At 44.3% G+C, this 12,617-nt stretch overlaps 1 protein-coding gene across 1 annotated transcript in view; it reads right to left on the reverse strand.

The window, feature by feature from the left end:
* Positions 1-4,732, reverse strand: part of MYOZ2 (myozenin 2) — a 40,139-nt gene extending 35,407 nt beyond the window's left edge. Inside the window, exons 1-2 of the mRNA XM_038769266.1 lie at positions 4,554-4,732; positions 3,806-3,894 (exon numbers count right to left, since the gene is read on the reverse strand). Of these exons, the coding sequence (XP_038625194.1) occupies positions 3,806-3,881 (76 nt within the window). The 5' untranslated portion in view covers positions 3,882-3,894; positions 4,554-4,732. The remainder of the gene's footprint in view (positions 1-3,805; positions 3,895-4,553) is intronic.
* Between the last annotated feature and the right edge of the window lie 7,885 nt (positions 4,733-12,617).

The following is a 12,617-nucleotide window of genomic DNA, read 5'->3' on the forward strand; positions in this document are numbered from 1 at the left end:
TTAGTTGGCACGTAGCAGGTGCTTAATAAAACCAAAAATTATTTTTATTATTAATAAAAATCATTACTACTACTCTCTGCTACCTCTGTTTTTAGCTCTGTCCTTCTGCTCGGCAAAACTCAATAACAGGTACAGAGAGAGTGGAGGTGTTCCCCTTAAGTGGAATACCTGCATGGACCAACCCCCCCCGCCTCCCTTATCCCTTGATGCTTTGACAACTGAAGTTCCCCAAAAAGGTGGGGTGGGAACAACAAAATTCTCCCCTTATTTTCCTTACTGCCCCAACAACCTTAGGCTTGGCTGCATATTTGGGTCCTCCCAGGAACAGGGACCACCATTTGGGGAATTATCACATAAGTCACATAGTTTATTATCACATGGTCCTTTACTATCAAATTTTAGTGGTTCCATTGGCTGCAATGGGGCAGAGAGATAAGCAGATACCAGCATCTTAGGTTTTCAGGGCATTACAGGCCCTTTTTCTAATTCCCAACAAATACTCAGGTGCAAGTCCTATCAGAGAAACCACCTTCCTGTTAGGGAGGAATCAGGCTCTCCCTTTGGAAGAAATTATAACTCCACTTCTGCATTCTTAACTGCTTAAATTATGGACTCCAAAAGCCCTGCTAACTGTAGTATAGTTTCTGTGGGGTGAGAATCCTACCCCATAAGAATTGGCCCAAAACCACAATCTTATTTCAGACTGCAAATCTATACTTGCTCAAGGATGGGTTCGGAACAAAATCTGGTTTTCTTGTAGGGGCTCCCCAAAATTATTGATTTAACATAAATATGACCAAGATCAAGAATGCTATGTTAAGGCCTTTAAAAGAGCTCTAGGCTCACTGAATCCCTCGGACCTTGAAAGAATCAGAATTCCCCTCCCTTTTAATTAGATGACCAAAATCTAATGGAAGGTTGGCTTATCTGAACCCAGCTCAACCCCAAAACATCCTCCTGCTTCTGCCTGGGTAATCCAGAAAATTGGAGCTGTGGAAAACCTGCTGCTCAGTGTCACTTCAAATAAGTTGAAACAACCAGATCTTTGCCCTTCACTAGCATGGCATAAGTAAGCTTTTTAAAAATTTGTGTTTGTAATGTTCTACTTCTGGACCTTTTTAAATTTATTTATGGTATTTGTTAAGCACTTATTGTGTGCCAGGCACTGTTCTAAGTGCTTAATCCCAATTTTATAGATGAGGTAACTGGGGCACAAAGAAGTAAAGTGACTTGCCCAAGGTCATACAACAGACAAGTGGCAGAGCCGAGATTAGAACCCAGGTTCTTCTGATTCACAGGCCCATGCTCTATCTGCTAGGCCATGCTGCTTCTTGTAGGCTTCTTAATGCAGAAGTCTTTTTCTCAAGCAGGCATGTGAAAGAGCTCATAAAGAGTAAGAGGAAATTAAAAAATGAAAAACAAAGAAAGGGACTCTGAACCCCTTCAAAGCTTCAACGGTTATTTTATCTCCTGGAGTGGAGAAAGGGTCTGTGATTGTTGAAGCTGTTATCTGGAATAGTTTACACCCAAAACAAAAGCATAACATGTGACTCTGCTTAAGATTACTGGAAACCCTCCAGGAGTTTGGGAGCTCTGAATCAAACTTTAAATGGCCAGAACCCAGGGTGTGGGCTGTTAGAAGCATTTTTATGCCTCCTAGCCTTATTTATAATATTTATTCTTCCCTCCAGGTTTTTCATATGCCTCTTGCATGAATATGAGGATTAGCAAGGGTATAGGGAAGCAGTGTAGTGAAGCGGAAAGACCACAGGCTTGGGAGTGTCAGAAGAACCTGGGTTCTAATCCCAGCTCTGCCACTTGTCTGCTGTGTGACCTTGGGCAAGTCATTTCGCTTCTCTGGGCCTCAGTTACCTCAGCTGTAAAATGGGGATTGAGACTGGAGCCCTATGTGGGACAGGGACTGTGTCCAACCTGATTTGCTTGTATCCACCCAGCACTTAGTACAGTGCCTGGCACATAGTAAGCACTTAACAAATACCATAATTATTATTATTATTCAGGATGACGTTTTGAGCAGGGGACGTGTCTCCCAACGTGGTCATATTGTACTCTCCGAAGCTCTCAGTACAGTGCTCTGCCCATAGTAAGCACTCACTAAGTACCGTTGATTGATTGATGTCCTTGTGGGCACAAAATTTCACAGCTCTCTGGAGTTTGGAGCCATGGGTGGAAGTCCCAAGACATTAGCTCCAGACTGTAAGCTCCCCCTAGTCTGTAGGCTTGTTGTGGTCAGGGAATGTGTCTGTTTATCATTGTATTGTACTCTCCCAAGCAATTAGTAAAGCGCTTTCCACACAGTAAATGCTCAATAAATATGATTGAATGAATGAATAAATTAGCTCATCAGAGAAAGAAAAAACAAAAAACAAACAAGGACTATTTTCCTTGTGGTTAGAAACAGGGACTGCTGAGGAGAATGTGAACAAAAGGGGGAAATCAGTCAATCATTTGTATTTATTGGGTGCTTACTAGGTGCAGAGCACTTTACTAAGCCCTTGGGAAAGTACAATATACAGATTTGGGGGACACAGCCCTTATTCACCCAACTATCATTCTAGATACAGGTTGCTCAGGGACAAGTTCTGGTCAATTCCTATTTTATTCAGAACGAATGGTCTTTTTCTAAAGTTCTGCAGTAAAACTGGACTCCTTTGCCAGAACATTGGTGATCCATCCGATTAGCAGATGCAATTGTTCTAATGAGTTGTATTCCAGTGAAGAGGAAACATATCCCTAATAATAGGACACAGGCAGAGCTACATCATATGAGGAACATCTGAGAAATCTCCAATTGGCTTCCAGTCAGCTTGCTTTTTGGATATGGAGATGCAGAGGGAGAAAAGAGCTCCTCATTGCCTTTAATTCTTCTGGAGCTACTAAAGTCAAAGAGTTACTACACTCAGGGCTGTGCTGCTCATGAATTTACCTGAACATTCCCACTGGCTATCTGGAAATCTCACACCTGCCCTCCAAGAGCAAGCACACTCTATGGGGCTGAAATCTGTAATATTGATGCTTCCATTTGAGTGTATACTCAAGTGGTTAATGATTTTTTAGAATTAATGTCAGGCTCTATGAGGCCAGTGAGCTCTATGGGTTAGATGTGGGCTGGGGGATTTCATAAAGAAAGAATACGAGAGCAGAACGCTGAACAACATTTCACCTAATTCTGGGAACAGATCTCTTTCTTTTTTGTTGTTCTTTAAATGCCAGAGATGAAACAAGTTGTATCGAGCTCATACCATTTTTTCTAACAACATGTGAAAATTGAAAATTGTGCAAAGTCAGTGAATATGAGAATAATAGAATGGTAGGAGACAAGGAGGAATAGAACAAGTAGGAGACCCGCCTGGTGAGCAGCATGTGTAGAAGGGGAAAAAAAGGGAAAATATGAGTATTTTTTCAAAAGTTTACATAAGAGAAAGAAAAGAGGGCCCAAAAGATGATTCTATGAGACTGAGATGGTAGCATTCAAACTTGCCCCACAAAATAGAGCCCTGGGAGGTATATTAACTCCAAATTGAACTCTGAAAGGCAATCCAGTCAGAATGTACATCAGCTGTTCGATTGCTTCATTCCTTTAGAGCAGTTGTTCATCTGAAAATAGCTTTAGAATGAAAAAGGACAACTACAAAAGGATTAGTTACCATACGCAGCCATTTACCCCCCCCATCCCCAGCAGTAGATTATTTACGCTGGAACAATCAGGGAATGATAATAGAAGGAAAGCAAACCAAAGTTAAAAAGCTGGGAGCCAGACAATAAGAAAGTTTTAATTCAGTACCATTTCCATGGATTTCCTTCATAATGGCCGATGCTTGCTGCTTCCTCTGTTTCACCAGGGCATTGTGTGATAACATGGTTATTGCTTCGCTGTTAAAATAATAATAAGAAGAAAGATATCAAACTCGTGAGAAAAAAACCAAGCAGAGTGCTGTTTCCTAAGCATCATCTTTAAAGCAATTATACTGGAGCATCACGAGTCCCTATTCAGAGACGCCTCCTATTTTATATCATCGTTAATTTGTGAGTTGACAATATGTCCTGCCTCCTCCTTCTACCCCTGCCAACCCCCCACCCCAAACACACACATACACGCACACAGGGATATGAAGCCTGACCGACAAAACAATTGACGTTCAGTAATTCTGATCCCGCTCTTCACTGAACACCGACCGGTACTATCAACTCCAGAGTAAGGTTGCCCTCTTCCCCCAACTCTCTGGATCTTTTTACAAAACTAGTAAACTCACAGTCCATCTCCACCGGTCCTCCCTTGCCCAGATTTTCCGGCACTTCATCGAAACACACAAGCGAGAGGGAGAAAGAAAAAGCGGCATTCCAGAACGGGCCAGTTCAAGTAATCCACCCCAGTGCAGGAGCAGGACAGCGCTGGTTTCCATCAGGCTGCCCCCCGTGATACCCTGGGGATGATCATTCCAGAGAAAAGAATGCCCCTTTCAATGACTCCAGGAGGGAAATGCCCCACAGGACCGAGACCAACAAAGCATTTTAGGAAACATATTACTCACCGTGCTTTCAGCCCTATTGTGCAGTAGGAAAGGAATCCCTACTTGGGGTTGAAGGTCCTGGAGTCCGGGCTATGGGCAAGGGTGATGAGGTGTCTATCCTTGTTTCTGAGTCCGCATGGTACCTAGTACCGACACAAACTGAGGGCTGAGGCTTTCCGAAGAGCCTGGCATCCAGCTGACATCAACCAGCTATATATAGAAGCTAACACTTCAACCACTCATATCTTCCTGGAGAAGGGGGGATTCAGCTTCAGACTCCCTGTCTCTTTTTCACCTCCCGCTGCGTGACTGAACGGAACCCTGTCCTGTCAGACCATCCCGGCTTCACTTTGGGAATCAGGGTTTGGAAGATGTGTGGGGATGATCCCCGGGAATGGGAGGTTACGTCAAATGGACTGGACTGGACTTTATCATTTGGTCCCAGTTTGGTGCTCAGGATTCAGTTGCCACTGAAGTGGGTGAATGGCAAGACTAATTTAGTCCACTAAGTTTATCTCAGAGCAACCTTTGAATCCTGATGAGTTAACTCTCAGTTAACTCAGGAGTGAGTTTGCCTTTCCTCCATACTTATGAACATATGCATACTGCTTGGTTATATTAAAGTATTGATTCAGGTATTTCATCCTCACACATTTACGTTGCCAACTTGTACTTCCCAAGCGCTTAGTACAGTGCTTTGCACACAGTAAGTGCTCAATAAATACGATTGATGATGATATTCTACTCGTGGGCAGGGAATAAGTCTATTGGTGTATTGTACTCCTCCCAAGTGCTTAGTAAAGTGCTTTGCACACAGTAAGTGCTCAGTAAATATGGCTGAATGAATGAATAAGTACTACTACCTTCTAGATTCTTGTTTGTCCTCTTGCCCCCATTTTGCATAAATAATTTGGGTCCGCCTACCCCATTTGATTGTAAGCTCCTTGAAGGCAGGGAACACAAAGTGTCGGTTCTGCTGAACTCACCCAAGGGCTCTCTACAGCGCTATACTGCCAGGAGGTGCCCAATAAATACCACTGATTGATCAGTTGATTCTTCCAAGTGATCGCAACTGATGTTTTTGTCCCCAGTGATTTCAGAAATCATAGTACTGAAGTTTTTAATATTCACCCTCCTATATGTTACTATCTATATCATACAACTTAAAGCTGGGCAGGTTTTATGTCACCTGAAATTGACCGTCTCCCATGCTGCTGCTGCCCAGCAATTGAATTGTAGCAGATTGCTTTCCACTGGCTAGCCACTGCCTAAACCAGGAACGAAATGGGTATGCCTTTAACTCTCCCTCCCATAGGCGAGACTGATAGAGTACTGGAAACTCCAGGTGCCATCCTGAGAAGGGACAGTGCACCTAGAGCCCAGAAAAATACCAATTCCAATACTATGATCTCTGAGAGGCAACACTTGCGAGTTTGAGAGTGCAAACAAACTCAAGGCTGGTCTTCCTTCACAAGCATATTTTTGTTCCTTCCGAGATGTACTGTCTACCTTAGGGATTTGTGGATCTGGTGAGCTCCTAGATATAGAACTTCCTCAATTGGATTTGGATTTGTCCTTGGATTTGCACCCTTATTCCCGCCTCCCTTAGCACTTATGTACGCATCTATAATCGATTTACTTATATTTGTGTTTTCATCCACCTCTAGACTGTAAGCTCTCTGTGGGCAGGGAACATGTCTACTAACTCTGTTAAACTGTGCTCTTCCAAGCACTTAGTACAATGCTGTGCAAGCAGTAAGTGCTGTATAAATACCCTTGATTGACTGATTAATTTCCACCTTTCTTTTCTTTCCCAGAGCTTAGTTCAGTACTCCACACACAGTGTGTGCTTAATTAATAATATTACTACTCCTACCACCCCTTGCCCAGATGACATCATTATCTTTTTTAGGGGCCCTTGGGACTCAGGCTGGGCACAGTTGAACAAGTTAGAATCTAGTAATGAATTTGGGGTGGAGGCAAGGGGAAGGGTCATTCTTTTCGCCAAATCCATTCAGGGTCTTACATAAGTAGCTAACGCAGAGAGGAGAGAGTTTTGACTGAGGAAAAAGGGGTGGAAAAGCTAGGGGTGACTATTTACTGGGTGCAGCTAGTTGTGATGTTTGATGATGGTATTTGTTAAGCGCTTGCTATGGGCCAAGCACTGTTCTAAGCGCTGGGGTAGATACAAGGTAATGAGGTCGTCCCACATTGGGGCTCCCAGTCTTAATCCGCATTTTACCAGGTGAGATAACTGAGGCACAGAGAAGTGACTTGCCCAAAGTCACACAGCTGATAAGTGGTGGAGGCAGGATTAGAACCCATGACCCCTGACTCCCAAGCCCTGGCTCTTTCCACTAAGCTACGCTGCTTCTCAGTTGTGCTGGTCTTTCTGTTGACTCGTACCATATGCACTGCTATAGGGTTAAGTGAGCCGAACCACACTTTTTTCTTTTTTAATAGTATTTGTTAGCACTTACTATGAGCCATGCACTGTGCTAAGCGCTGGGATGGATACAAGCAAATTGGACTGGGCGCAGTCCCTATCAGGTTGGACAGAGTCAATGACCCACCTGGGGCTCACAGTCTTAATCCCTACTCTTGTAGATGAGGTAACTGAAGCACAGAGAAGGTAAGTGACTTCCCCAAGGTCACACAGCTGACAAGTGACAGATTCAGGATTAGATCCCATGTCCTCTGACTCCAAACCCCATTTTTTTCCTATTAGGTCATGGTGCTTCCACTTAGACCCAAGCTTGAAACTCAGAGGCTCAGAGTACATTAAGTGACTTGCTCAAGGTCACACAACAGACAAGAGGCAATCCCGGAATTAGAACTCAGACTCCCATTATGCCACACTGCTTGTCTGCTGTGTGACTTTGGGCAAGTCATTTCACTTCTCTGGGCCTCAGTTACCTCATCTGTAGAATGGGGATCAAAACTGTGACCACCCCTTGTGGCACTTGGACTGTATCCAACCTGATTAGCTTGTATCTACCCCAGCACTTAATACAGTGCCTGACGCATACTAACAAAAACCATTTTAAAATAGTGCCAGTTGAGGATGTGCATGGAACGAGGAACCGTTAATGCGGTTTGAGCCATTTTCTTCCCCTTTCCCAAGTACCAGAACCCCTCCCTGCCACCTCATCGCTGGGTACCAGGAGGTTGGGGATAATAATAATAATAATGATGGCATTTGTTAAGCGCTTACTATGCACAAAGCACTGTTCTAAGCGCTGGGGGGATACAAGGTGATCAGGTTGTCCCACGTGGGCTCACAGTTATAATCCCCATTTTCCAGATGAGGTAACTGAGGCTCAGAGAAGTTAAGTGACTCGCCCAAGGTCACACAGCAGACATGTGGTGGAGCTGGGATTCGAACCCAGGACCCCTGACTCCAAAGCCCGGGCTCTTTCCACTGAGCCACGCTGCTTCTACGGGATGGGCCCGCAGCCAGGAATTCAGTCCTGGAGCCCCATTAAGAGAAGCAGCGTGGCTCAGTGGGAAAGAGCCCGGGCTTGGGAGTCAGAGGTCATGGGTTCAAATCCCGGCTCCGCCAATTGTCCGCTGTGTGACTTTGGGCAAGCCACTTGTCTGGACCTCAGTTACCTCATCCGTCAAGTGGGGGTGAAGACTGCGAGCCCCCCGTGGGACAACCTGATCACCTCGTAACCTCCCCAGTGCTTTGCACATAGTAAGCGCCTAATAAAAGCTATCATCATTATTATTAGAACCAGGAAGATGGTCATCCCTCGGTGCCAGCTTAAATAGACATGACAGTGCGGTGGCACTGGGGACACAATGTACTAGGACAGTACCAGTGTATTCCGGCGTCCCTAGCAGGATTGTATACTTGAGACTTCTCTCCTCCCCGCCTCCACACTCCATTCCCCTCCCGCCCTAAATATCTTAGAATAGATGCGACTTTCTCCCCCGGTCTGATCTGTTTGAAGCAGGACCAGTTTTAGGTGGGCCCAGGGAGGGGACCGTCTAAGGACAGTGGCCGAAGAGGCAGCGGACATCAGTGTGTTGGCACCCTCTCGGGCTCTGAGCCTATGGCCACTGCCGCGCCTGCCGGACTCTGATCGTGACTCTCCTCCACCAGGCTCCTCCCGCCCTCCTTCCTAGCGTGGACTATTCGGGATCATCATCATCGATCGTATTTATTGAGCGCTTACTGTGTGCAGAACACTGTACTAAGCGGTTGGGAAGTCCAAGTTGGCAACATATAGAGACAGTCCCTACCCAACAGTGGGCTCACAGTCTAAAAGGGGGAGACGGAGAACAAAACCAAGCGTACTAACAAAATAAAATAAATAGAATAGATAGGTACAAGTAAAATAAATAAATAGACTAATAAATCAATCAGTCAGTCAACCTGGGTTGGGGGCAGATCTACAACCAAGTGCCTTTATAGCGTCTTTTATGGAATTTGTTAAGCGCTTACTCTGTGCCGGGCATTGCGTAGGTTGAACACAGTCCCTATCCCACATGGGGCGCACAGTCTTTGTCCCCATTTTACAGATGAGGGAACTGAGGCATAGAGAAGTGAAGTGACTTGCTCAAGGTCTCACAGCGGACAAGTTTGTACATATTTGTACATATTTATTACTCTATTTATTTATTTATTTTGCTTGTACATATCTATTCTATTTATTTTATTTTGTTAGTATGTTTGGTTTTGTTCTCTGTCTCCCCCTTTTAGACTGTGAGCCCACTGTTGGGTAGGGACTGTCTCTATATGTTGCCAACTTGGACTTCCCAAGCGCTTAGTACAGTGCTCTGCACACAGTAAGCGCTCAATAAATACGATTGATTGATTGATTGATAGGGCATGGGCCTGGGAGTCACAAGGTGTGCTGCCATTTGTCTGCTGCATAGGGATCCGCCAAGCTAGCTCTCTTCCTCCCTTCAAGGCCCTACTGAGAGCTCGCCTCCTCCAAGAGGCCTTCCCAGACTGAGCCCCTTCCTTCCTCTCCCGCTCGTCCTCCTCTCCATCCCCCCATCTTACCTCCTTCCCTTCCCCACAGCACCTGTATATATGTATGTTTATGCGTATTTATTACTCTATTTATTTATTCATTTATTTTGCTTGTACATATCTATTCTATTTATTTTATTTTGTTGGTATGTTTGGTTTTGTTCTCTGTCTCCCCCTTTTAGACTGTGAGCCCGCTGTTGGGTAGGGACTGTCTCTAAATGTTGCCAACTTGGACTTCCCAAGTGCTTAGTGCAGTGCTCCAAACACAGTAAGCGCTCAATAAATACGATTGATTGATTGATTGATTGATAGGGCACGGGCCTGGGAGTCACAAGGTTTGCTGCCATGTGTCTGCTGCATGGGGTTAGGGCACGGGCCTGGGAGTCACAAGGTTTGCTGCCATTTGTCTGCTGCAGAGGGATCCGTCACGCTAGCTCTCTTCCTCCCTTCAAGGCCCTACTGAGAGCTCACCTCCTCCAGGAGGCCTTCCCAGACTGAGCCCCTTCCTTCCTCTCCCCCTCGTCCTCCTCTCCATCCCCCATCTTACCTCCTTCTCTTCCCCACAGCACCTGTATATATGTATTTATGTTTGTACATATTCATTACTCTATTTATTTATTTCACTTGTCCATATCTATTCTATTTATTTTATTTCGTTAGTATGTTTGGTTTTGTTCTCTGTCTCTCCCTTTTAGACTGTGAGCCCACTGTTGGGTAGGGACTGTCTCTATATGTTGCCAACTTGTACTTCCCAAGCGCTTAGTACAGTGTTCTGCACACAGTAAGCGCTCAATAAATATGATTGATTGATTGATCGATTTACTACTCTATTTATTTATTTATTTTACTTGTACATATCTATTCTATTTATTTTATTTTGTTAGTATGTTTGGTTTTGTTCTCTGTCTCCCCCTTTTAGACTGTGAGCCCACTGTTGGGTAGGGACCATCTCTATATGTTGCCAACTTGGACTTCCCAAGCGCTTAGTACAGTGCTCTGCGCACAGTAAGCGCTCAATAAATACGATTGATTGATTGATTTATTACTCTATTTATTTTACTTGTACATATCTATTATATTTTATTTCGTTCGTATGTTTGGTTTTGTTCTCTGTCTCCCCCCTTTAGACTGTGAGCCCACTGTTGGGTAGGGACTGTCTCTATCTGTTGCCAACTTGTACTTCCCAAGTGCTTAGTACAGTGCTCTGCACACAGTAAGCGCTCAATAAATATGATTGATTGATTGATTGATTGATTGAAGATTAGAACCCAGGCCCTTCTGGCTCCCAGGCCTGGGTTCTATCCGCCAGGATGTGCACAGAACCAAGGCTGTTGGTTACTTACTCTACCTAGTACTGCATTTTACTTCTTGTCCCTAAATCTTTCTCTCCAGATCCCTCTTCCGTGGGGACATTCTTTATTGCCAGGGGATTTTCTGAAGCACCTCCTGTTGTCTGTTTTCGAACACTTTCTCTCAGCTGTGCAAATACCAGTGTTATTACATGTCAAAACAAAAACATGGAAAAACGCACCATTTTCTCCTTCCCTCTCTTGCACAAATACCACTCCAGCGCACACAACCACACACGTCCTGCACCCTTCATGACAGAAAATAGTTCTGTAACGCAAGAAGAGATGGATAGGGTTCTTTAGCCATTGAGCAACAAAGCCGGCATTCACCTGTCTTCTTCCAAAAATTCACTTCTCGCACTTCAGTATTTCCTTTCAGTTCCCCTAGGGACTATCTTAGCTCCTTGAGGGCAGTGGAGAAGAAGCCAAGACCAGTTTTAGAGTTGATCCCGAAGCAAGGAAATAAGCTAGTATAAATAAGGACACGGACTTGGTAAGAAATACAGAATGTTCCACGGACTATTAAAAAAATAGTTGCCAAAAAAGCCCAACAGATCATTCTTTTTCCCTTGGCTTACATAATCCCAGCATTTTTACAGCAACTTTTCCATTCTTATTTCCCAGTTCTAGCCAACTTGTATTTTTCCTCCGATCCACGGAAGCATTTGCTCTGTTGGTTATTTCAGAGGTAAGAAAACCGACCTGTTTTGGGCTTGAGCCCGAATTATAGCATGGCCTAACTGAGCGCAACTAACAACTGAAATTCTTGAGGAGGTAGTCCCAAGTAATGTCCAGAAAATATCCCTAGAAAACTAGATGAATAATTATAATTAATAATATATAATTAATCAGTCAATCAATGGCATCTGTTGAGCCCTTGCTGTGTGCAGAACACTTGGAAAGCTACAATGCAAAAGAACAGTGCTTTGCACATGGTAAGCGCTTAATAAATGCCATTATTGTTATTATTATTATTATAAGTGCCTACTACAGTGCTTTGCACACAATAAGCACTCAATAAAGATGATTGACTGACTGAATAAAATCAGGTACTTGACAAGAATTGCCCCAGGCCACAGGTCAAAGGTTAAGCAATCAATAAGATCCATAAAACCATTCCCTTGGCAGTATTGTAGAAAACAGATATATTCCTGCTTCCCTCCGGGGCTGGGATTGAGGGGGCTTTGAGGGGTGGCTGTGTTTTTTTGCGGGGGGGGTGGGAAGCTGTTCAGGGCCTCCTCCCAGAATCAGGGATGGGCTTGGCTATCAATCAATTAATCAGTCAATCAATCGTATTTATTGAGTGCTTACTGTGTGCAGAGCACTGTACTAAGCGCTTGGGAAGTACAAGTTGGCAAAATATAGAGACAGTCCCTACCCACAAGTGGGCTCACAATCAATGGCATCTGTTGAGCCCTTCATGTGTGCTACACTGTACTGAACGCTTGGAAAGCTACAACGCAAAAGAGTTGGTAGACAGGTTCCCCATCCACAAGGAGCTTACGGTCCAGAAGGGGAGAGGGGCATTAATGGAAATGGTGGATATTAAGAGAAATAAATTATGATTATGGACGTAAGTGCTGTAGGATACCAAGGGTGGGGTGAATATCAAGTCCTTAAAGTGTACAGATCCATGTGGCTCTTGTCTTGCATATTGGAATACCAGTGGAATTTACTGAGCTACTTATTGAGCCATATTAAGTCCTTGCCGCATCTCTTCCCCTGGAAACTGTGAAGCAACCAGGCTCCACC

This window comes from Tachyglossus aculeatus, chromosome X5, assembly GCF_015852505.1.
Source record: "Tachyglossus aculeatus isolate mTacAcu1 chromosome X5, mTacAcu1.pri, whole genome shotgun sequence".
NCBI lineage: Eukaryota > Metazoa > Chordata > Mammalia > Monotremata > Tachyglossidae > Tachyglossus > Tachyglossus aculeatus.